The 26303-nt window shown below is 40.1% G+C and overlaps 1 protein-coding gene across 2 annotated transcripts; it reads right to left on the bottom strand.

The window, feature by feature from the left end:
* Positions 1–1336: 1336 nt before the first annotated feature.
* LOC140947585 (uncharacterized) lies at positions 1337–24378 on the bottom strand. Of its 2 annotated transcripts, none has more exons than XM_073396733.1 (17): positions 24263–24378; positions 24040–24124; positions 20990–21057; positions 19651–20003; positions 18960–19066; positions 16310–18352; positions 15664–15801; positions 14928–15108; positions 13834–13971; positions 12963–13138; positions 10114–10258; positions 7903–8830; positions 6050–6227; positions 5759–5791; positions 5180–5638; positions 4036–4198; positions 1337–3341 (listed from the first exon to the last, which is right to left on the bottom strand). In XM_073396733.1, exons 1-17 carry the CDS (start codon positions 24292–24294, stop codon positions 2785–2787), a joined length of 5784 nt encoding a protein of 1927 aa, XP_073252834.1. In that variant the 5' UTR covers positions 24295–24378; the 3' UTR covers positions 1337–2784. The 2 variants fall into 2 exon arrangements, with proteins under 2 accessions (XP_073252834.1, XP_073252833.1); XM_073396732.1 differs by having other exon boundaries at positions 19645–20003.
* Positions 24379–26303: the final 1925 nt, after the last annotated feature.

Consider the following 26303-nt stretch of genomic DNA (forward strand, 5'->3'; position numbering starts at 1 on the left):
GTCCGAAATGATTGAGTTCATTCTTTGCGGGATTTCTCTCTGCACAATGACAGCCATAAGCGTTGATCGATTTATGGCTGTCCAATACCCCATGCGATATCAGTCAGCCATTATAACAAGACCCCGGGTAACATATGCATCGATAACAGTCATATGGATCGTCAACGTTTCTTCTTTAGGCCTGTATCTGTGGCACTGGCCTACATATTTTAGAATAATGGCGGTATGCCTCTTTGCTTGTCTTACGCTTTCAACATTCTCGTACGTGAAAATTTACCTGATTGTTCGGCAGCATCTGATTCAGATCCGAGCTCAAGAAATGGCCGCGTCGCAAGGTATTAGTGAGGGACAGACAACAAATTTGCTGCGAAATAAAAGAAGTGCTATAAACACATTTATTTTTTACATTGTCATGATCCTATGCTACATTCCTATTCTCATATCAATAGGTCTTTCGAGCATTTCGTTTAAGGATTGGACAGAAGCATGGCATATGGCTGAGACAGTGGCGTTTTTCAATTCGTCTATAAATCCATTATTATATTGTTGGCGTCTGAGAGACCTTCGAGCGGCAGTTATGAAAGTCTCAAAAGAGTTTTTCTGTAAGAAAAAAGATGAAGGATAATCTATGGCCCCTATTTCTAAGGCCCCGTCCTCTCTACGTATCCGGATAATTTTTCCACGTTTTATAGCCTTCTGTCCGCACGTGAAAGGCGATTTCGAGCACAAAAAACGTAGGTTTCCGAAAATGCCGCCTCGAGATTGGAGCTTGTTTTAAAACGTGGGTTCTCGTCAAGGTGTGGATGGACGAATACGACGAATACGACGAATACGACGACATAGGTCATAAACTACTGCATTACGCATGCTCTGTAAGTGATGCTTTCGTATTTCTACCGTTTTAGCGTTTTCGTGTGGACAGGTGAAAACAATTCGAATACGCTAAGTGCGGAGAAAAATACCCCGTTTCTAAATCCCTTTACGTGTGAACGGGGCCAGAGAGGCTGATCATGGTGAACTTCATAAAATAAGTTGTTGTTAAGCACCTCATGACAACTATAACCAACCTTGTCCTACTTTTCTTTTTCTTCTAAAAAACACACCAAAGAAAACAATCAAAATACATTACACTTCTCGGTCTAGTTCAGTACTTTTTGCCAGTTACAAGATATCACACACTAGACGAGTGGCTATAGAGAAGTGTGGAGAATATACGCACTGGTATATTATGGTCTTAAGGGTTTAACACCCTAAGCGAAGTTCCAATGTTCTATGTAGAAATTACTTATTCCGTTTCAGAGGAAAACCGACAGGAGATACAACAAACTCACAACGATTAATCAGAGCTTGGTACGATTTATTCACAGCAAAGAGTGTATATATCGTCATTAAGCAACTAGTAAAATGCAAGGTTTAATGATAATAGCTTAATTACATCGGGATATAAATCTTTACACATTATAAACTCATCTTTAAAATCCCACGAATTAACTATTTTCAATTCCCCCCATACTGATTCACTTTGATTGCTCCCCCAAATTTTGCACCATTTACTATTTTAAATGCTCTTGAGAATATGCAGTCCTTGAAATATTTGGAGGGCAAATAAAGTTGATTATGGGGGATTCAAAAATAGAAAATTAGCAAATGTTCACTCAATATTCCTCTACTTGTGGTTATTTTTATTACTTAATGTACAAAAAGGTGAGGTATCCTGGTCATTTTAGATAAGATTTTTTTCGAAATTGCGTCGCAAGTAAATTCCATAATTTAAGGAGGAGCGACAACTGCTTACTCGGTAACTCACGAGATATAGTTGTCGCTACGAATCAAACTCTTGTTCAACAGCAAAATCAAATAAGACAAAGGAAGGAAATAGCCTTGCTCCGTTTAGGAACTAGTACTTATATGCTTCGTCTTTAGTATCAATCAAGAAAAGAACAGAAGTTGGCCAGTCTGCAGTAGATGGGATCGATCCGGGAAAAAAAAAAACAAGTAAAGCCACGGTTGAATTCCGAGCTGTTCATGTATCGAATAGTATAGCTTTCTTTCAGTCTCAAAATTTTAACTTCGCTGGTAGAAACTCGGGGGACAAACGCGCAGTGAAACCCAGATTTTACACAGAGGGTACGAATATCACTTGATACACTCTCTCGGATAAGCAACCCGGAAACTGGCTACAAACTAAGGTAGCGGACTTTTCGTATTCAGATCTTTTCTGTGTCTGTGCACTTCACACAGGCAGGCTTCTGCGAGGCTAAGAGCTGATCTTGACTACACAGTTAAATCAGCATCTACTTTAAGAAGATGTTGAATTTTTCTCCTACTGTCATAAAAAAATTCAATCAATGGCTTAATAAATCCCCGTAAAGAAGTTGGATTAACTTTTCAGGTTCTGCGGGATGAGCAACGAAAACAATAGAAACAAGAAGAAAACTTAATCAATACTTGTGAAAATACAGGAACCTAAAACACAACTCAGTAGTTAGTAGTTTGTTTAGCAACGGTTCAATACAGTCAATGTAATGATCCACAAATGTAAAGTCTGTACTATTTCCAGCGCTTTGACAACTAACTAAATTCAAAGCTATACACAAGATAATCGACGGCAAGCGTTGGAGCTTCCAAGATATGGTATACGATATAGCGTAAAGGAATCAAAGTATGACGAAAGACAACACACCCTCGCAGCAACGAACACTTGGCAGTGATTTCGGTTGCTTCTCTCCCGCGGGCCTTTTTAACGCATGCGTACGAGGGGCATGCTACTACGGCACCATGTTGTCATTTCTGAATCGCACTCTGCGGTGGCAGAGTAAGCTGTGCATCGGTGTTAGGCAATGCTCCAACGATGGCACTTAGCCGTGGTCCAAGTCGCGCGTTTATGGTGGGTGGGTGCCCTGGACGGACAACTCCATCAGGCAGGCGTATGTTGGCGGGAACGTGAAAGCGCAAGAGGGGCTGGGGCGGAGTGGGATTCGCGGCAGCGGCGCCTGACGGAAGCTGCGTCTGTACATTGATGGTGTTCTGCCCCAGCTGAAAACGCTGGTCAGGCTGCGACTGGGTCATATGTTGTATGAATCGCAGCTGGTTTTGTCGGCGAAGCTCCTCCTGTTGACGTTGATGGTGTTGCTGCAGCAAAGCGTCGCGTTGTTGGCACAGTTGTCTCTGTTGCCTGACCTGTCGAATGTGGTCTTCAATTTCCTGTACCTGTTGCATACGCTGGAGCTGTCGAATCTGCTGTATTTGCTGGAGCATCTCCGTGTTCAACTGTACCCGTGCCATAACTTGTTGTTGAGTTTGGGCGTGGTCCTGCAGTTGGTCTGTCATGCGAGCGGGAACTGACAAAAAATGAAAAGATTTCAAAACTTAGTATGGAAAACTGAGCAAGGACGATTTTTCGAACTGTTAATTGTCGAAGCTCCCCAATATTTGAACGCACTGAAACAGAACGCATTTCCCTTCCCAAGCAAAACATTTTACATTTAATTCAGAGTGTTCTGGTGCCATCATTTTGAGCGACTTGCGGTGCTTCACATCAGAAAATTAAAACATCATCAACAACAACAACAACAATAAATAATTTGGGAGCTTAAGCAACGACGACGACGACGAGAACGGCAAAAAAAACCTTTGCTGTCGTAGCATTCACTTTCTAAGAGACGTTTTCGCTTTGTAGTCACTATCATCATCACCATCACCAGTCGTTTCGATACAAGTTTATTCATTCAGGGTATAAACAGTTCCAAGTACTTGGCTTAAAGAACGAAAACATTCACCCAAAATGTTTTTCTTGTTTACTCGCAAAATATACTTGAAGGGAACAAAATTCTTGTGCAGTTTCACTGCTGGTTTCCCTAAAAATATGGTCATTTCACAAACGTTGTCAAAACACTAATAAGGCAAGCAAATCAACTCTAACACAGCTTTAAAACCTTGCAAAAAAAAGTGCTGACATCAGGTAAGAGACTAATACCAGAGAGAGTCATACTAGTCATGAATTACATCCGAACTGAGTAACATTACTGAACTAACCGGTTTGTCCAGATTTTTCTGCCTCGTACGCTTCCCAAGCCGCTTTCATTTCCTCTTCAGTCAACTCTTCAGACTCGATATTCTGTAGCAGGGAGTCGTGCTCATGATAGTTCACTATCCATTTGGGGTGAAGGCGGTTGATCAGGTCCGCTAATATAGCATCCTGTGACAAGAATTGTTAGTTAGAACCAGTTCAGACGTCGAACTTTTCATGTACAGAACTTAATATCTGTTTAGGTCGACCCAAATGATATAAGTTCGACAGTTGATTCGGAAGTCCGACTCAATTCATTTTTACAATGCACAATAATCCACAATGCTTACCAGTAAAAATAAATTATAGTAATTTATGCATTAGATTGCGGCGGCACAAGAAACGTTCAACGTTTGAAACGAAGTCGCTCCATGGTCAAAATTCCTATGTGGGCCACTCGAACTTAATTCATGGGTAAACCCAAATTAAACATGTCGGTCTTTTCATGTACTTAATTGATGGGATTAGGTTCGGCCCATGAAATGTCAACCTCGTTCCCAGGTTTCCAACCCTGGGAATGAGGTTGATGCAAAGTTCGACGTTTAAACTAGGCCTTAGTCAATTAGTAATGGTCCCCGTCATTTACGACGATGGGGGATCCTAGATCGTCCTTTGGTGTGTTTTCTTGCGTCGTCCTGTCACTCTATCCGGGAGTGGCAACTTTCCTGAATGGGGAGTGGCCCGCCATACTCGGCGATCCTGCACAGACGGGTACCGCGATTTGCCATCCTCGTTCACAAATGGTACTGTCATATTAATTACAATTTTACTGTTTTAACGAAAAGGGAGGAAGGAAGTTACATGCGTACAGCTCTACCCTAAAAGAGCTGAGGTTAATCTAGCCGGGTAGAGCTTTAAAAAGACTTCTTTTCACGCATCCGCGGGTTTCAGAAAAATATTTTTAAAATGGAGGCTACATAGTCTTAATAGAACACAGCTCAATATTATACTAACATCTCGGTTATAACAGACTCAAAGTGTCCTTAAATACTTTTTATTCGAGGGCAAAAAACAAATTGATCTCAACCACGGGCTAAAGACATGCAGCCTTGTTCTTTTCAGCCATTTTTCTTTTGCTAGAAGTTCGTTCTGGAGGGGAGTAACACATACCTTAGGAAGAGGCAAAGTTGGTCGTTCAGTTTTCTCTTTTGTGGCCTCTGTTTCCTTTCCAGCTCCACTGTCAGTTCCTACTCCACCTTCGGCCTGGTTACTGGTTTCACTTGTTTTCTCAGTTTCTGTATCTTTCTCTGCATTTGCTCCATTTTCAGCTTGTTGTTCATCCTTAGATTCTGTTTCCTTCCCAGCTCCTGTTCCTGCCCCGTTATCTGGTTCCTTTGCGGTTTCAGTTTCATTCCCAGCTGCTGCTTTTTTCTTGGCTTCCGATTCTTTGTCCTCGGCTGCCGATATTTTGTCCTCGGCTTCTGCTTTTTTGTCCTCGGATTCCGATGCTTTGCCCTCGTCAAGCAAATCGGGAGTAAAAGTGTACAGTTCACGAAGATCAGCTGCGGTGAAATGACGCTCAATCTGCTGTTCATCGACTACTCGTCCGGCCATAGACAGTTTTGTCACCTGCAGAATACCAATGATCGAAATAAACAAAGATGATTGACTTATCTCACCAAACGGATCTCGTGGTACTGTATGCATTTACGAAGAGTTCAAATAATTACTCTAGTTCGCATTACAAACCTGTCTATCGTAGATTTTCTCTTCCATGGTCCCCTGTTAACATTAACACAAACGCATCAATCAGTGCTGTCATAATTAATCACAAAAAAAGAACATTAACACAAAACACATCAATCAGTATTGTCATAATTAATCACTTTCCCAGTGATCAATCGTTATTGTCATAATTAATCACTTTCCCAGTGAGATAATGGAGGAAAAAGTTCTCTAAGCGAGATTCGACCGTATCCCCTAAGAGGAAGTAACCCGCACTAGTCTCCATATTATGCAATATAATCCGGCCTTGCTCACCTGTGCTATAAATCTGTATACATACACAGCTTTAGTCTGTCCAAAGCGGTACACTCTGAAGATAGACTGAACATCATGGGAGGGGTTCCACGAAACGTCAAACACAATGACTCGATTGGCAGCCACGAGGTTGATTCCCAGTCCACCAGCCTTGGTTGAGATGAGGAACAATCGAGCACTGAAAGAAAGGACAACACAAACAATCTAAAGCATACACTTAACACTCGCTGTTGTATATAACGTAACGTAACGTGACGTAATGTAATGTTTGCGTGCCAGATGGAATTGGAATTGGAGGAAGATCTCTCTTAGAGCGAGAATCAACAACAAACTCAACCCATATAAGGCGTCTTCGCCGGGCTTCTAACCCAGGTTGCACTAGCTGAAGGTGAGGCAATTTGTTTCGTGCGAGTACTTAATTCATGCTTATTTACCAATGCATCGAAAAGGAGAAGTAGTATTTGAACGAAATTCTTTTCGCTGACACTTCAAAACAGTGCAATGTAAATCGACAATCTGTTGGAGACCTCATAATCCGTTCGTCACATTTTTCTTTCCCTTCTTGTGAATCATACGCTGAGCTGTGCTTGACAGAAAGCTGTTCACGGTCACCATGTTTACTTTTCAAAATGTCGGCACCAACAATCAGAAAATTTCCTCGCATTCTGCTCCGGTAAGTAAACACAAGGAACTGAGGTAAAGGATTGAGGTGACGAATTCATACCAATCACTGTATTTTGTCACCCTAAGCCTCCAGTTGGCGCCTTTACTTACGGAAACGGGTGAAAGGTCTATCCGCACTTGTCCTTTTATCAGGGCACCTAACGAAGGATGACCGAACAGATACAAATTTTATAGCGCCGCTTCGAATGCATTTCTAGAGATCTAAAAGTACTCTGGATAGCCTAAAAATAGTTTCCAATGTTTTTTAGGAGGAAATCGTCGTTGGGTGCCCCTGTTTTGTATTAAAGCTACATTCACACGGCACCGGTTGGAAATTCGTGCGTTCACACGGAACCACATTTAGACGCCTGACCGTTTACGATATTCGCACGCCAAAATCGAGGTCAAATTTTTCTTCGCCTGTACGGTCGAAAACTTGACCGGCGCGTTTTGAACACCATTAACCGTCTTAACTTTCCCACGAAGTAGCGCTCTGCGCATGGGCAGATCATGGTAAAAAAAAAAAAAAAGTAAAAATTCCAACTGGCTCGTCAGTTCCGTGTGAACATAACCAACACGCTGAACGGTTCCATGTGAATGAAGTCTCCGGTCAAATTTTGGGATCAATTTAGGTTTCTGGGAAACTGGCCGCCTACCCGTCCCCTAGGCCATCATTTTGCCCCAAGTGAACAGGAAGTGTTTAAAATAGGGACCTTAAGATCCGACGACGGCGACGGAAGCGAAAACGTCGCTGAAAAAGTGAATTCCCGTTCTTTCAATCTTCATTGCGATTACTCCAAGTCACTAACTTTGTCAAATGTAGGTGAACCCTCCTAAAATTGAATTCCTAAGAGCCATATTCAAGTTCAGAAATAGAGGGGAAATTTCGTCGTCGCTTGGGTACTTCCTCTGTAAAGCGTGAAATTAGGCATTTTCACGTCGTAGTCGTGCTGTGACGGCAAAGAAATGTACAAAAAAGCATGATGCACGTGCAAAATTGTTGTTTTGGTTATTAAACCTATTGCTTTTTTGACGTCCTTGTTGCCGTCGCCGTCGTCGGATCTTAAGGCCCCTAATGTTGGCCTAAGGGAGGGGTAGGTGGGCAGTTTCCCACAAAACCTAACTTGATACAAATTTTTCATCCAGTCGGCAATTCGTCCCGTGCCATGTGAACGTAACCTAACACTTACGTTTTGTTGTCTTCATCGTTGAAAATGTCTGCCCAACGTTGCCTCATAGTCGCACTGGTAGAACCATCCATACGAAAATAGTCACAGCCACGGCACCAATTCTCCCTGTCACCACCTATGTCTCCACCACCCAGCACTCTCTCGATCAGATCTAGCGTCACAAGACTGTGGCTAAACACCAACACTTTGTCGCCCACAGCTTCTGCATCTGCTAGTATCTCCATCAGAAGCACCATCTTGCCACTCAGTTCTACGTTGAACTCATCTGCTTCCGTGAGAAACTCGTCATACCACTCTTTCTCGACTTCAAAATCTTTGAAATTTGTACCGGATCGTGTGCTACCAACCGCGTCAAGATCACTGTTGTTTGAACTGTTTCTCGACAGCCTTCCATTGCTCTTGGTTTCCTCGTCCTCTTTGATGTTACTCTTACTTGAATGAGCTTGTTTGTCACGGCGATTTCCTCGAGACGTACTGGCACCGTCATTAACTGACACAACAGTGACGTCCTCGCCATCAATATTCACAGTAGCTGGACTGGCCTTACTCGATGACTTGGCGCTTCTCACGATGGCTGCAGCTCTACTCCGCGACGACTGCGGAAGAACTTCCTCCTCACTCTCATCATCATCATCTTCGTTATCCTCCTCGCTCGATACCTTCTTTCCTCTTCTACCTCCACGCGTCTTCCTTCCTCCGTCATTTTCGCTGCCTGATGAAGACAAAACTTCTTCCACCGAGGTAGTGGATTGCTCACTCTCTGACTGTTCTTCTTCTTCTTCCTCTTCGTCACTGTGCACTACAAAGTCATCCATGCTATCGGTGTCAGCGAATGTCTCCGGTCGCCGCAGCGCTTCAAGCTTGAGACACCAGGGGTGAGTCCAGATCCGCATCAGAGCTTGGTAATCCGAGAACAGAGATACTCCCGCTGTAAAACAATTTTCCATAAGGTAATCAATAACGGCAAAGGACTGAGATGAGTCCAATTCGGTCTGCAATCATACGAGTGATTAAACCCGTCCGTTTAATCACGAGTATGATTGCAGGTCCAATTGGACGACTCGAAGTTCTGTTGCCAAGCCAATCAGATTTGAGAATATTGTTATAATAATTATTATGATTGAAAAAATAGCATCAAGTATCGATTCACAAAATGACTATGGCATTTTCTACTGATCAAAAACGGTACGCTTCCCTTGTATACTAAAAATGCATCAACTCGTACTAGAAAGCAGGATACTGAGTAAAACGGGTTTAAATGCTTTTAAAAACAAACAAACAACCAAGGGACGAATCATTAGCGTTTTACACATCATACAAGGAAAGCTTACCACTTGCCATGTTCCTTACTTAATTTGTGTTCAGAAGAATTTTTGTTTCAAGAAAGTAAATTATCTACAAACTAGAGATTAACCATTCTGATGGCTTCACGACGAACAAGTATGTATCCGACCATTACATGCAAAATCACAAACAATAGTGATGAACTTTGATTGAAAAGCTGTTAGGACGAACAGTTTCAAAAATCCCCAACTTTGTTCATCTTAGCCTCCCTAAATTTTGGCTATTCTTGCCCTGTGTTTACCGTGTTATGTAAACCTTTCAAAAATAAAGAAAAAAAAGTGATATTGGTAACTTAAGACTCGTAGGGTCGCTTATTTAAACGAAGTCTAACTTAGGCTGCGGTTTAAGAAATCATTGGACCTCCAGATATCTTTCTCAGTGGGTTAATCTAAGAAAATAAGTGCTTTTCCAGTCTACGCTATATACTTTATTGAGAACCTTCGCGATAAATCGTAGATAAAAGCGTTGGGCAAATTGAAAAGGGCTTAGAACGCGGTTTTGTTAAACACGGGTTAAACTCAGTTTAAATAACTGACCAGTAGGTTTTATTGTGGACCACCAGGTTAAGAATCCCAACGGGTCGAAGGTAATTCCAGTTGGCTATTTACAAGCGTGAACGAGGAGTGGAAATTAGGAATACAGAGAACAACAATGCCACAATCGCTCAGGACGGGGAATGAACTCGGGACCACTAGATTACAATTCCAGCGCGCTCTAACAATAACCGCTCAGCCATGCTGCTTCAATTTTGAAGCAGTTATTTACACAATTATCATTTGGTCATTTAGATGGTCAGGTCTTAGTGGCTAAATTTGGCTAAATTTCGTGACACAGCTCGACTTAAGGCTTACGAAAAATAATTCCTACCTTTCTTGCTGAAGTCTCCTTCTTGGAAGATAAAAGTGTTGAGAAAATGTCGGTACAACTTCTCTTGCAACGCAGACACCCGAACTTTGATCACGTACTCATGTTTACGAGGAAGAAAGGGAACTAACACAGAGTAATCTCTCCTCTGACAAGAATAAATAAATAGCAAAATAATGGAATGGACCATGCGATCTATCTGCACAGGTTAACCAACAAGACTATGAAATACTAAGTTAAAGCACATTTGTTTTCAAAAGCATAACAGGGTTGGAAGAAAGTTGGGATCAATTTACGTTCCTGGGAAACTGCCCACCTACCCTTCCCCTAAGCCAATATTTTGCCCTAAGTGAGAAGTAAGTGTTAATGTTAGCATAGGGGAGGGGAAGGTGGGCAGTTTCCCAGAAACCTAAATTGATCAAAAGTTTTGAAAAGGGCGGATTAATAGGCCATTCCCGAGTTGCCCCAAGGCAGCGTCCCTGACGCATAAGAATCCCCAAAGACGTAAAATAATTCACGGCATACGTCCCGTTGGACGCAAAAAACGATCGATCAATTTGAAGATTTTTTGGTCGAGTATCCTGTTCGTGTGATTTCTGTGGCTGTTGTTTAAAGAAGCATATTTATTTTAGTTTTTTTTTGTGCTTTAAATATATAGAAGGGCCATATTTTAATTTTACTAAACTATAATAAAGAGTTTTGGCGTCTGTCTCCAGATTAACTGTCAGGTTACATAAAGGCCCAAACATTTTCAATTTAGGACTCCTTGGGCCCGTTTCTCGAAAGTCCCGATAATTAACGGGCCCGGTAAGCTGTTGCCGTTTACATTAAAGACCGGGGTTTCAGTAGTTTTGCATCTAACATGATAAAACTATCAGTTAATGAAACAAAATGGAGTAGTTTTTTTAGCCAGGACCCGCGCTCTTACTCTTTTCATTTCTACTTGAATATTTGATTTCGGGCCCGAAAAGTTACGGGGACTTTCGAGAAACGGGCCCCTTGTTTTTTTTTAACTGGGACTCATTGGTTATGGACTGGGACTCAGGATGGTTCACAAAATGAGTCCCAGGACTCTCCACAACTATTTGTAAAAAAATCACTGCCCAAGGCCGCGTTTTCAAAGCGAGGCTAAGTGCAAACCATTAATATGAAAATCATTTTTTATTCTCACGCAAATGAAAGTCATTTTCACAAGAAAGATTTTGTACTTAGCCTCGTTTTGAAAGCGAGGGTTTTGGAACTCGGAAATGGCCCATCATCTATCAACGTAGGTGGCTGATTCAGGAATCTTTCACTTAACGATGAGAAGAAGAGCTAAGCAGAGTAGCTGGCCAAAAACACTGAGAAGGGGTTGATTTTCACCCTGCACCCAATTTTGAACACCTCTCCTGACAAAATGAGCATCTTCTTGTGTAAAAGATGGGATGCGAGAATATCCATGCCCCATTCCACCGAACCCACTGTTATGGTACGATAGTTTGTCAACTTGCGATGGACCTTTTTACGGATACGGCGGCCATATTGAATTAATTCGATTTAAAGAGTATTATAGGATGCCCAGGGGGGATGAGCACATTTTGTCTGTATTTTCGAGCGCTTTTCCGGACATTTTATCTTAAAGTTTTCTTAGAATAAGATTGTAATGGGAAAAAAAGATCCTTGTGCCGTGTTTTGATGTAATAATGATCGCGTTTTTCCCGAGAAATATACAATGAAAGACCATATTTCTAATACTAAACTAGAAAAAGGCGATCATTATTACATCAAAACAAGGTACAAGGATCTTTTTTCCCATTACAATCTTATTCTAAGAAAACTTTAAGAAAAAATGTCCCGAAAAGCGCTCGAAAATACAAAAAAAATGTGCTCATGCCCCCTGGGCATCCTATAATACTCCTTAAATCGAATTAATTCAATATGGCCGCATATCGGTAAAAAGGTCTATTAATTTTATACACTAGACTTTTTTCAGCTAGAATCTTCTCACTCCCCCTATTTTCCGTAAAATCGTCGGGATCGAGCACCTACCCTTACGAGCGGCCATCTTGGTTTTAAATGTACCGAGTCTAACCTGGGGATGAGTATCAAATCTGCTTTGGGGGCGGGGACCAGTTTGGAAAGAGGCAAGAGAAATAGCCTCCCTTTTCCCACAGCTAAAACCCAAAGGGTCTGCGCCCCTCGGTACATTTAAGGGCGCCATATCATAAAGATAATGCTGTTTAGGACAACTCTGTCCAGGAGTCGTTACTTAGTGTCTTCATCCATACACAAAATACTCCTGTTGAGTTATGAAGAAGACATGAAACAAATTTAACCAGGGAGCACCAACCATAATCGTTTTTAAGGTGATTCTTGAAGGCATAATTTTAAAACTTGAAAAAGATGAATTCATGTCCATCCTTGCTATCCATCGCAACAGACGACAAGAAAGAGTTTCAATGCCTAAATGCAGTCTTCAATAATGAAGCTGAACCATTATTTTTGGATTTCAATTGACGCGAAGCAAAGTTTTAGTGTTTTAAAAAGAAGGCAAATAGCATGACATAGCCCCTTTAAAACCAAGATGCCACCCCCCCACCCCCCTGCAAAACGCAAAATCTTAAATGCTCGATCTCTACTATCTTAGAAAATAACAGGGGACTGTGAACAATCTATTTTAGCGTTGTACATGTCATTATTTGAAGATGCTATACCTATTTGAGAGGAGCGTCAAGTTAAAGGCAGCACTTTTTCAAAGTTACCAGCATGATGACAGATAGAAAGTCTCAAAATTCATTATACATGAGCAACTCAGGATATTTAACCGTACTTTGATCTATCGAATAAAGCGTTTAGGTAATCCTAATACTAACCTGTACACATCCTTCCAACATCTTGTGGAGCACATGACATCGCTGTTTCATAAGCTGAACGTCCAGAGCAGTGCTGTCCGCACACTGACCATTTTCAATAGGGTTTACAAAGGTGTTAGTGAACTCTTTCCGCGTCCCAAGAAGATTGGGCTTGACAAAACTCACCATGCAGTGGTCTGAGAAAAAATTGGACGATTTTGAACAAAAAATATTTTTGGTATTTTCTCAGTGTGAAAAATGGTCCTATTCTTTACAAGGTACAATAATGATGGGGTTTTTTTTATGTAAATGGTTTTTGAGGACGTCCAGTAGTTATTTCCAATCCATAAAAAAGTAATACTAAGATAGTGTTCCCTATCAGGTTGTGTACAAATCGTGCTTCCTTGGTTTGATTATTGGACTGCCTGTGAGGGCAACGTCCAATCAAGAAAAGAGAAGCAATACTCTTTTTATGTCAAAAAAAGACAAAATGGCGGAGGGCACTCCCAGATGGCTTTGCATGTCCTATTCCCTATCCCATTCCACAGGTTAGGAGTAGCTATTCACTCAAGCCGGAAAAAAGTGTATTTTTAATCTATACTTTCCAAAATAATAAAACCACCGCATCACACAGTCAGCAGCCCAATGAACCCCCACTATGGGGGTCTTGTCAAGTACAAAACTAGGCTTGATAACACTATCTTGGGCTAGCAAAAATGCTGAACGTGGGCGGCTTAGAAACTACTGAAAAACAACTGAATTCTTTTCCCAGGTAACCATTCCTCATGTCGAACACCTTCTAAATGTAGTCAACAAATAACGTCCATCAACGCTTACTATGTGTTAGCAAAGTGGTGAGGTATTCAAGCAAAACGAAAAAAATTAAACATACATTCAATGAGATTGTTCTGTAGAGGCGTTCCGGTGAGCACAATGCGTCTTTTAGTCTTGATGCCATTCAGTGCCTTGGAGATTGCACTTCCATCGTTACGTAGGATGTGACCCTCATCACAAATCACCAAATCAGGACCTTCAAAAAATGCTCAAATAATTCAGCAGTTGATCCAAAACGAATGCCCTTCACCAGAAAGAGAACCAATACAGCCTTTAAGGGGTGTTCAGAACCCTCCAACACTATGGTTCAGCTATTTGAATAAAGTCTAACTAAGACCATGGTTTAATAAATCTTCAGACCACCAGATCTCTTCCCTTGTGGGTTATTTTAAGTGGATAAGTACCTTTCTAGTCTATGTTGTATGCTTTTATCAAACTGTTCATGATTAACAGTGTTAAAATAAAAGAGTTGGCCAAGATGAAAATGTCTTACAGTGTAGCACAAGGTTTTGTTAAACACTTAACTCTGTTTAAATAACCGGCCCCATATCTTCATTCACTACCCCCGTTTACTTGCGCTATTTTTCACGGGGTCTTTGACTCTTGTTCCTCTTTCTTTGCTCCTAAACTGCACGGAAATGCTTGCTACGCAAGCTACCACCCCCAAGCAGTGATCACACTCAGCAGCCACAGCCAAAACCCCAAGCACCACTGACTGAGGCCCGGCAACAAGCTAAATTCTTAAAATTTTTATCTTGAATGACGGTTTTGACAACATAAACCTGATTTATTTCACTTTTAGACTATTTTGGACTGTCATTTTGGGTGAAAATATCTAGGCCTTCGTATTAAGGTTTAACACGTTTTACTGGGTCATCTTACACAACCCTAAAAAAAAAAATTTTGTTTACACTTTTGCTTAACCCTGGGGTAAAGTTAAACATCTTTCGAAAAACCTGTGCCATTAGCTTAATGGTCTCTATCATGGTGGTAATGTTTTCTTAAACAAAAATCTTATTCCACTAATATAAGGTGTACATATGGTAAAATATGACCAATTTGAGCTACCTAAAGTGTAATGCAAAAAATGTAGCAATAAATCTTCAAGTCTACTAAACAAAGGAAAATAAATAATTATTGAACTTTTCTCACCAGGGTCAACTAGAGCTTCTTGGAAAATTTTCTTCTGATGTTTGCTCCTGACTCGATAGCATTGTGAGAGATTACGGTACATTGAGTACCCCACAATCATCACCCCACCATACCTAGACCAGTGTTTCAGCAAGTCAGCTCTGCGCCAATTGTTGCCACCCACATCCTGCAAAATGAGAACCTAAAAAGAAGGAGATTTCAAATATAAACTTATGACATGAAAACCTTATGTTTATGTGAAGCATTAAACATGTTCTGATGTAGGGTATACCTTTGGACCCCCTCTGCTGTGAATTGGATGTAGATTTATGGGACTTCCAGTTGGGTCAACGACTGGAAATGGGGGTGTATTTTTCTTTGCTATACTCTTTCAGTTAGTATGCAAGCTTTGATTGGTCAATTAAGCAGGTTGTATTTCACTGTTTGGACCGCCGGAATAAAAAGTTTGCTTTGGTCAAAATTTATGGCAGGAAAACTATTACCTAGAACTTTCTGGATTATGGTTATGCTAAGTATTTAACCCATGTTTTTGGCCACTAAAATAAAGCCACGATTTTGGACATTTTTGATGCACATTGATTATCAACAGACATTTTGCCACATGATGTCCTCAAGGGAATATGCCTTTTCATTAGATATGTAAGCATGTAGATTTGGATAGAGCGACAACTGTAAGTTGAATAAACGGCAGCATTATAGCTCGACACCCATTAAGTATGCCTAACTAACATTTTACCTCAAGTCTGTCATCTACACTCAGCCATTTATCAAATTCAACCTGCCAGTTCAGGACAGTGTTTAATGGAGCCACTACTAAAACACGTTGCATTTTGATGTCTTCATGAGTCATGAGGGTATGAACAAGGGCCACAACCTTGGGAACAAAAGATAACAGAATTAATACAAATCATCAAAAGCAAGAATGGCAACAAAGTGTAGCCTTGCCACCAGGCCATGAAAACCAACATACTTTGTACTTAATTGTGTGAACAGTACAATACACACCCAGAACCAATACCAAAAAATTTGCAAAGCTTGCTACACTCAGGTCTTTGAGCCTTAACTTGCAAGGACAAAAGTTATGAACTATTTCCTTTGTTTATGCTTAATGAAAAAGGTCATTCTGCTTTGTTGGTTGAAACTGCATGTTTTTATTATCATTATTATTATTATTATTATTAACAAACATACAAAATAATGAAGACTGACAACAGTTACTTGTTTTTAAGGCAGTCCTTTATATTCCGTATTGAATCTTGGACTTAAATGATAAATAAATGAGTCCAAAATGTAAACCTTGCAGCAAACTCTAATGAAACTGACTACAGCTGTATTTTGAATGAATGTTTGCACTAGCTAGCTGTAGTAATGAGTATTGTTACCTGTAAAGTTTTCCCGAGACCCATGCAATGTGCCAGTATACATCCCCCACCTGGGTCTTCCTTCTTCCAAGACTTTAATGACTCAATGATGCAATCATACATAAACTGTATCCCTTTACTCTGATGTGGTTTCAAGTGCTGTAGAAGATCCTCCTTTACTTCAACAATGGGCTCCTTGGTGCTTGGGTCAGATTCCAGCACAAGACTTGCCACTTTGGCCGATTCCCCTGGCATGTCATCCTCATTATTTCGAGTCCGTTCCAGAAGGCGTTTACGCCTTTCTTCCTCAAGCCTTCTTGCCTTTTGTGTCTCCTCTGCTAGTTTCTCGTCCTCAATGAGCTTACGGATTTTCTTACGACCTTTTCTTTTTGAAGGGCTAACTTCCTCCTCATCATCATCAACCTCTTCCTCCGATTCATCACTGTCTTTCACTATGTAATGCTTCTTCTTTGATTTTCCCTTACCCTTACCCTTTCCTTTCCCTTTACCCTTCTGTTTCCTTGTCTTTGTATCCTCTTCTGATCCAGAACTGCTCTTTCTGCCTTTTCGTCTTGTCTTCCTTTTCTTTCTCCTCCCAATCTCTTCCTCTTCTTCATCCTCACCACTTCCAGATGATGCCTTTGTCTTTCTCTTGTTACGCTTCTCAACTTGCTTCTTTTTGTATCTGGTCAGAGGAACATCACTATCTGACGAGTCATCCGATGAACTGGATTCCTCCTCAGAGGTAGTTTCTTTCCGTGGCCGTTTTCTGGTGCGTTTCTGCGAAACACCTGACCTCTTTGACCTCTTTCTCTGTCTATCACTGTCACTTTCTTCTTCTTCTTCTTCTTCTTCTTCATTTTCCTCTTCTTCTGAATCTGAAATTGCTTGCTTTTTTGACGTTCCTCCCTTCACCTTCTTGCTAGCCTTTTTTCCATCCTTACTCTTCCCTTTTTTCTTTGCATCATTTTCACTTTCCTCTTCACTTTCCTCTGAATCAGATAGAGCTGGCTTCTTGGACTTTCCTTTTCCCTGCTTTTTTTTACCACCTTTCTTTGGTTTTTCATCTCTCTCACTCTCTTCCTCTTCCTCTTCTGACTCTGACACATCCTGCTTTGTTTTTCCTCTCTTTTGAACTTTGCTATCCTTTTTTGACTTTTTCCCTTTTTGTTTCACCATAGAAACAAAGTCTGAATCTGACTGGGAATCAGAATCATTTTTTTCACCTTCCAAACTCTTAACGTCCATCTTCTTCTGTTTTCCTTTACTCGTAGATTTGCTCTTTGATTTTGCAGTCACAACAGAGTCCGAATCATTTGATGAACCCTTTGCAGTCTTTGTTTTCCTAACTTTCTTTGTTTTACTGTCTTTCGTGCTCTCTTCATCCTCTGATTCTGTCCTTACATCTAATTTCCTTTTAGTCCTTTGATTTGTCTTAGCGCTATTAGTCTTTCTTGAAGAGCCCTTGATACTTTCTTCAATGTCGACACAATCACTGTCATCATCGATAACAAACACATCTCCCTTTGACAAACCATTTTCCTTAACAGTACCCTCCTTGCTTCCTGACTTTTTCTTCCTTTTCTTGAGAGCAGAGTTATCACTATCAGAATCATCTTTGCCACGCTTTTTTGTCAGAGTTTCACTAGGCGACAAAGCATCATCAGAACCCATTCCCAAATTTTCAGTCAAGCTACTGAGTCTATTTCTTCGCTCACTCTGGTTTGGAGTACCAGTGAGAGAAGGTCCTTTTTTTGTTTTGAAAATTGTCTTTTGAGATTTGAGTGTTTGCACAAGATTCATAATGTGATTGCATGTTTTGACAAGCCTTGATAAAGGTTTAGGATTACAAGCGAAGCATAACCACTCTTCTTCTTCTGGTGCATTCACAAGTTCTTTGAGTTTGGCCTTTCCTAAGTTGTGTCTAATACATTTTTTGCAGAAGGCCTTGTCACACTTGTCACAGCAAATGAGTGACCCACCATCTCCACACCAACGACACTGTTCCTCTACACCAAACTCGTCACGGGTAAAAGGCCCAGAGTTGTAGTACTGGCTGCATTTCTAGAAAAAAAGGGATATCTAGATTGAAATAGTGCATAATCACTAGTTAATAAAAATATTCTTGTTATAGTGAAATTGTAATATGTGTATGACAGGCCTAGTTTATCGTTTGTCTCAATATAGAGTGAACCAGGTTAATATGGCCACCACGTGCGATCCCCCACCCCCAGCTATTATGAACTATAGCCCCCCAGCTATTATGAACATGGTCCTTGACAACTTTCATAGGAAAATAGAAGAAAAATAACCAAAACAAATCTCTACCTGTTTGATTCCTTGCATACTTGTTGCATTTACTTGAAATCTTAGTGACATCTCTGATGTAAAATGCTGACATGTTAGTTGTCAATACTTTACAAGGCATATTATACTCAACAGCCTACAGGTCGTGGATCCCAGAAAAAACTTAAAGATAGATTCTTAAAATTGTGCAAGGATTTTACCAGATACTTAGAGTTTTTACGATATCACATGCTACAAGAATCCCGTCCTGCATAACAGGAACCCCATAACGCACAACAAGAATGACATAATAAGCGACACAATCCACCACTCCCGAGAGGGTAGTAGCTTACTTTAGAGTGCTAGTAAAAGGAAACTTGCTTACTTTGCAGACCAGAACATTGAGACATGGGTGCCTGCAAATAGTTCCATGAGCAGGATTCACATTCCTCCCACAAGCTGTACATTCCACTCTTCTGGGCAACGCAAGGACTAAAAATGAAATGGCATGTCTTGAATTAAGAGGAAAAACTTCAAAAGGCAATGTTACCTTCAGGGTTACTTTTACAGGAATAGCTCAAGAATAACGAAGTACCTATCCACCAAACTTCCAAAATTTTCACTATCTCATTTAACACCATAGACTGTCAAAATGCACAATCGAAAACAAAGACACAAATGTTATTATCTAAGGCAAAAAACTTGTGAAGTGTACTTGTAGTCAAAGTTCATGATACAGTACTCGTTATTGGATGGTCCGAGAAAACAGGCGACATTTAGCAAACACCGTCACTGGTTTTCCCGCAAAAAAAAGTCCTGAGGAACCAGCAGAGAATTTCCATACTGGTGATGTTTGCTACCAAGATCTGGGTGGTACTTTTGATTGGTCGAAGCCAATTTTCAGCCAATCAGAAGCACTACCCAGATCTGAGGGGTGCTGCTTCATCAGCATGGAATTTCTGTGCTTGTTCCTTGGAAGTCAATTGATTGAGAAACTACCCTGGTGGTATCGCGAAAAGGTTTGCTGTTTTCTCGGGTTAGTTATTGGACAGAACACTGTACTTTCTCACCATTACCTTCTGCATCAGAACCTTCAGACAGCAGCCTCTTCTTCTTCTTCTTTTCACCACCCCCTTCTTTTTGTTTGACCCCTTCACCACTAATGCTAAAGCCAAGCATCTGTTGGAGCCCTTCTAATGAATTCTCAATATTTTCCTCAGGTTCTTTCTTAACAACTACTGGGACAGAGTCTTCCTGCATTTCCTTGTTTGTATTACTTTCTCCACTACAGGGAACTGCTTGCTCATCTTCAACTTCCATGCCATTCTCAGTGAAATGCAGATCAGCATCATCATCCGTTACTGGAGGTTTCTCTTGGGGATGAGTGTCTTCTTCAGTATGCTTATGTTTTACTGCTCTGTGCAATTTCCTGTATGGCCAAAAACAATTCAAATTAATACAGGTTTTCCTATCACTCCTTCATTTTTTTTATTACTCTATTATGGTATTTTTTTCACCAAAATGACACATTGAGCAGCGGCATAGCCAGTTTTTCAACTAACAGAGAAGTATGACGTCACATCACTATGGTAGCACTATTGCTGGATGACAACAAAACCAAAAAAGGAGAACAGAAAAAAAAGTAAGAGGTTTTTATTCACAAAACAACAAATTTGCTCGTGCATCACGCTTTTTTGTACATTTCTTTGCATCGTTGTACCACCCCTATGACATGAAACTTCCTAATTTCACACGCTTGCTTTATGGAGTAGCTGAACACAACACAAAAGTTGTCTTTTTCCTTTTCTAAACTTAGACAAGGTCCTTTCAGATTCAACCCAAGAAAATATCGCCAACATTAATTCTCATCGCCAATTGATGAGCTTGAGAACTAGTGCCTTAAAAGTTAGCGGGGAAGGACCCAAGGTAATCCAGACACCGCAGGGAGTTCTCCATGGGAACCCGGCAATGAAGTTTGAAGATGTGCAAATTCACTTTTTAAGTGACGTTTTTATTTTGCTGTCATCCAAAAATTTTGCTACCATGGCAACGTGACGTAACAAATTCTCCTCTCTATTGTAGGCCTGGCTGACTTTTATTTCCACATAATTATCCTGAAAATTGCGGGCATAACTAGTACGCACTAACCTCACCAACACTTTGAGTTCTTAAGCTTTTTAGCCCACCCCAACAACGCATAATTTATTAAAAGCAGTAGAGCTAGAGTGATCAAACCAACAATTTGTAGGCTGGGGCCTACATGTCTATGGGCTAGCTATGCCCCTGTTGAGTGATACAAAGGGACAACAATAATAATACTTATATATAATAGCAAAACAGAAAGATCTAATAAGAACAGTTTTGTTTGTTACAACAATGCAATAGTTATCACTTAGACTATTTTTATAAGCTTACCGTTTTGACGATCCTGGCAATAGTTCATTTTTGGGGCTAATTTGGTCATTTTCCTTTGCTGCCTTGCTCTACAAAAAAGCACCCAATTTAGCTAATTTTCTAAAACTCATCAACAATTCAAGAGTTAAACACAGAAGGGATTAACAACCATGACATGGTTGGATATGTCGTGAAAAACCACTAAAAATAATATTATTTGCAACCTTAACTTCTCCTTAAGAGTCAATACATGTATGTCTGCGAAAAAATATTCAACAACATAAGCAGTGTACCATGTGTTGTTATATTCCTAGACTTTCACTCAACTCACCAGGGACTGCCAATGGTTGATTCTCAGTGACATGGCCTTGACTAAAATCAAAATTAATGTATCCCAATCGTGATACATTTAAGCAATTGTACCCCATTCGGTATACATTGCAGCATGTGATCAGAGAATGGTAGAACTGGCAGTGTTTTTTCAGCCTTCTGTACGCATACAGAAGGAGGGAAAAACACTGCCAGTTTTCTTTTTCGAGAATGAACACACCAACACAAACATGAAGCCTCAAGCTAAAAAGAAACGATTTTCAAAGGTATCCCAGAAGAGAAACAGCAGCTAGTGGTGGAGCAGAAAAATACAGATGATACAAGGAAAGTATTGTCTAAATCATTCATTTAGTGGTTTTGAGAATTAAATTTGTGTTCTTGTAAGTACCGAGTCGACTGTTTTGATTTGCTTCGGTTATTCTTTTGTTGCTGTTGAAGTGAAAGTCTAGAAATGTAAAACACTTAAAGTCAGTTCCCTCGGGAAGCCAGCTAGTTTTGTTTTCCCTCGAGTCCTGATGTTTCCCTCTACTTAATCTGGTCTCAGGAAACATCAGGACTCTCGGGAAAACAAAACTAACTGTTTCCCTCAGGAACAGACATTAAGTGCATAATATAACCACCAACATGTCATAAACATATTGACTTAAGTAAAGAATAAAAATTATAGCAACTAGATAAAGAGCGAAAGTGTGCATTTTGTCACTGTGCGTTGTTTACGGCATCAATTCCAATATTTAATCCAACGGACAAATCAACATTATTGACTACTAACAATGCAATTCAAATAACACACAACGCAAGTATGAATTGATGGAATATCAAACACAAATTCTAGCTGTGTCAATTCAAGAAATGTAATAAAACGTGACAACAAATCCGAAGTAACATGAAATTCACACACACACATAAAACATGTCACAAACGCAAGTAAGTGAGCATGCTATATGACATGAGGAAGAAGCGTGACCTGTTACGTCAGGGAAGAAATACATGTGTCTCGTAGCCTCAAAGAAATAGTCTTCGACGTGTACAGAGAGGAAAAATACAGTAAAGTCAGACCAAACAAGACCCTTTAGCCATTGCTTGTCTTTATATTTATAGTTTATAAGTCTGTAGTCAAAAGAAATCATACAAAAAGAGGTAAATGCATTTTTATAAAGATACGTTTTGGGAAGATTGGAATATTATTAGTTTAAAAATGGTCCTATGAAAGGACCAGAGAGCGTGTTTCCTGAAATATGATATTCAAAAGGCCATCATGCATGAACGCAAACACGTTATGTTTCAATACGTTTTTAAAATAACTGACCATATAAAATATCCTGTTTAACCTTTTTGAAAAGCCCTTAAAACGATCAGCATCAAATTCCTCCTTGTCATAACAATGCTTTACAAAACAAAGTGGTCACAAGAATAAAGCAGATCAAAGTTCATGCAGGGGTGTAGCGACCATATATTTGCACGTACGCACCTCAAAAATCTAAAAATATGTTTTTTTATTTTATTTATTTCTTTTTTTGACTTATTTATTTATTTATAGATTATTTGGCACCTTTACACATGCAAGACTTTTCTCTTGTACTGCTGCTTTTTTGGAAAGAAAACTTGGTGGATATTGCACTATTCATTTTAATGTGAGTTCAAACCCTCTCATCACAACCACAGTAACAAAAGTGACCCACACCCAATTTCTGCAGAAAGTAGGAATATTCTAGCTACAAAATAATCATGCCAAAGTTCACCACATACTTCACCTACAGTGTATGTAAGATCAGTGTTTATAATTTACAGCTGTTGCATTTACTTCACCTACAGTGTATGTAAGATCAGTGTTTATAATTTACAGCTGTTGCATTTAAGTTCAATTCACATTTGTTACTGCTGTGTACTACTTTTTATAAACAAGAGATAAAGGCACACACAAGCCAAAGGCCCAAATGACCGGAGCTTATCCCGGTTTCCTGAGCATGAAGCATGCCTAGGAATATTGCTACTCCCCCATGGATGGGATGCTAGTTCATCACAGGGTTACCCCCCAGCAGTATGTTGCTGGTACCCATTTATACACCTGGGTGAAGAGAGACATACTGGAGTAAAGTTCCCAGACCCTGGGAGGGCATTCAGAATGTAATAAATGCCCTCCTTAAGCAAAGAAGCATAACGCGAAGAAGATTTTTTTTTAAATTATGTATTATACCCATCCTGCCAACTGATGAGTGTTATTTCTTGATAATTCGTTTTCACCGTACATCCAAATTTCTTTGGGGAAATTGGCATGGTCATTTCTATATTTAGATTTTATAACCGAACATTATTTTCAGTGAAATATATGACACCAAAACAAATCATATATTCCACGTTCACTTATCACTCCGCTCCAAAATAAATTATATCGCCACCAAAATCATCGGAAGTATTAAAAACAAGGTTACATAAAAAGTAACCTAGCAGCGATGAGAATCGAATAATTAAGCTTAACCTTTGAACAAGAACATTTTTAAACGAAAACCCACAATACAACCGCGCGATTTGGCGATTATAATGCACGGAAAAAAACAAGGATGTCACTTGTTTAACAACGGTAAAGTCAAGCAGGGGTTAATGGAGTGTTTATATGCAAATATCGCAAGCCGGTATTCTCTTATTAATTGTCACAGATCTGTGTCGTCAAAATAGTCCTTTTCACATGTGAGAACAAGAAAGTGTTCACGCAACACATTAGATCAAAACAAAAATCTTACCAGCTTTTCTTCTTCTTCTTCTTGAATTTCCGTTCCCAGGGGCGTCTCTTGATGGAGTTTTGTGATAATATTCTCGAGCTTTCGTCTAAGGAAAAACCAAAATTCAATTCCACGTTTGGCGGTAGATAGATGAAATGTCACGGCAGTTTACGATGGCAGTTGGAAACTACAAAGTAGTAAACAAACGGCACTTGACCAGAAAAAAGAAAATAATGAAACCAACCGTTTCGTCCTCACTCTTTCTTCGTCTGGCATTTTCTTTTCCCGCGAAAGAAAAGGAATCTTATTTAACAATAAATACAGAATCCATTTCTTTTTATTTCTTTCTTTTCGCGCCAGCCTGAGTGACCAAGCCTATTGCATTTCCCGGCATACCCTTTAGAACACGTGCTGAGAAGCAAAGATAAAAAAGGAGCTCCGACAGAGTTACCATGGTGACAAAGTCGTTACCATGGATACCAAAAATTCAATTGGTCTGTCAGTCTTGCGAGCTGAATGGCCTTTTCTCTTTCCCTCAACATAACTTCCTTCGTTCCAACCGGGTAACCATTCCCATGTAAGGAAATCCGTCGTGGGCTTACCGGGTGGAATCTAGAATACAGCTCAAAACTGAAATCGGAAATCCCACTAGCGATGAGAATCCAAGTTCCGATTGACAAAGTCTTTAATCTTGTAGAATCCAGAATCTAAGACAGTCTTCAGTTCCATTACAGGGGGCGAATCAATGCATTATTTGGGTCCTTAAGCAACGAGAACGTTGACGTCCCGAACGTTAAAAATGGCAACCAGAAGTTGATATTTTCGCTATTTCAGTGCTCTGACTCGACAAATTCGAGCAGCGGGACTTAAAACAAAGGCGTTTAGGTTCGTTGTGTGAGACAGAAACGTTCCATCAAGCGAGATATCGAACTTCCGATTGCTAAATCATGACGTCTGGGACGTCAAAGTTCTCGTTGCTTAAGCTCGCTATTGGCAACTGTAATGCTAGCCTGGGATCAGGCTCCGCAGTGCGCTATAAAGCTTCAAAGCAGGGTATTTTTGTCAACCATATGTCATAGCTACCACCGATGTCCCTGACTCCAGGACACACATTACTGGGACATATTGCACATGTAACTTACCTGTCAAATGAGGGTCCTTTTATGTAGAACTCGCTTATAAGTCCTAAGTAATGCTTATCGCTGTGAAGAAACAACAAGACTATTTTCTTTTTTACCGGTAATTTAAAGAAAAGGTCTCAAATATGTTTGGAATGTCACGGGTGGAAATTACAGTCCGAACCTGCAAATAAAATGAGTAAAATGCCAGCTATATAAGAGGTCGAACTGTGTGTTGGTTTTTTTAACTGACTTCAGGATATCTGAATTTCGATAAAAAGGATTGTCATAGAAGTTTTTAAAAATTTATTATTTTTAGCATTTGATTTCAGTTCAAAACTTCCTTAACAGCATCGTCTTAATAAATTATTTCTCGTGAATCTGATGAATGTTATTTATGTAGTGACCTGAGAATGATTGATGTAATATATTAAGCATGAGATGCATTATTTCATGCTGGCGATTTTGCGGCCCCCTCGGTGACTCTGTGGCCCCTAAACGGGACAGGAATGTTCACGGGCGAAATTTTACTCAGAGAACGGATATTTTCTGGCAAATCAGACGCACGCAATTGAATTGCTTCTGGACCTCGTTCGGTAAAACAAGTGCTCAAGGGTATCCCCGTCTTGAAAATTCCTTTCAAATTAACTGCCTTTTTTGCCCCCTAGGATGTTTAAGTCGATGGTCATCCCGCATTGTTTCGGTGCAACTTTTCGCGAGATATATCTTGTGAACCAGTTTGCCACTAACTTTTCTCTTTTCTCTCTGTTGCTTAACAAAAGAAATGGAGCCTCTAACGAAGGCTAAGTCTTGAAACTTTTGTTTCTTTAATTTTTAGTTCATCACCTTGTTGGTTGATAAACTAAAACCTTTATGATTGACCACTGACATATATGCATTCCCCTTGACGAGTAAGAGGCATATACATCCAGCCACCTTTACCGAGAGGGCTTGGTTTATCAAAGTTTTTTTATGTCACTATATAAACTGTTTTTGATAGTAAATGGTTTGAACTCACGAGTCATAAGCTACAGGTAGAATATGATTGTCCGGGGGGTGGGGTGGGGTGGTGATGAGCATAGTCCTGAATAGAACTGTTGTTGACACTGACTAACGTCTTGACAACCTGTGCTGTAGTAATCTTCAGAGACAAAGTTTATATTTTTT

This window comes from Porites lutea, chromosome 9, assembly GCF_958299795.1.
Source record: "Porites lutea chromosome 9, jaPorLute2.1, whole genome shotgun sequence".
Taxonomy (NCBI): Eukaryota; Metazoa; Cnidaria; class Anthozoa; order Scleractinia; family Poritidae; genus Porites; species Porites lutea.

Excerpts from the sequence above, each read along its gene's own strand:
- LOC140947585 (XM_073396732.1), bottom strand. The coding sequence starts at position 24,294 with ATGCCAGACGAAGAAAGAGTGAGGACGAAACG. Across the intron at positions 13,139-13,833 it reads ACAGAACAATCTCATTGAAT|ACCACTGCATGGTGAGTTTT; the intron begins GTATGTTTAATT and ends ATTTTTTCTCAG. Across the intron at positions 10,259-12,962 it reads TGTTGGAAGGATGTGTACAG|AGGAGAGATTACTCTGTGTT; the intron begins GTTAGTATTAGG and ends TATTCTTGTCAG.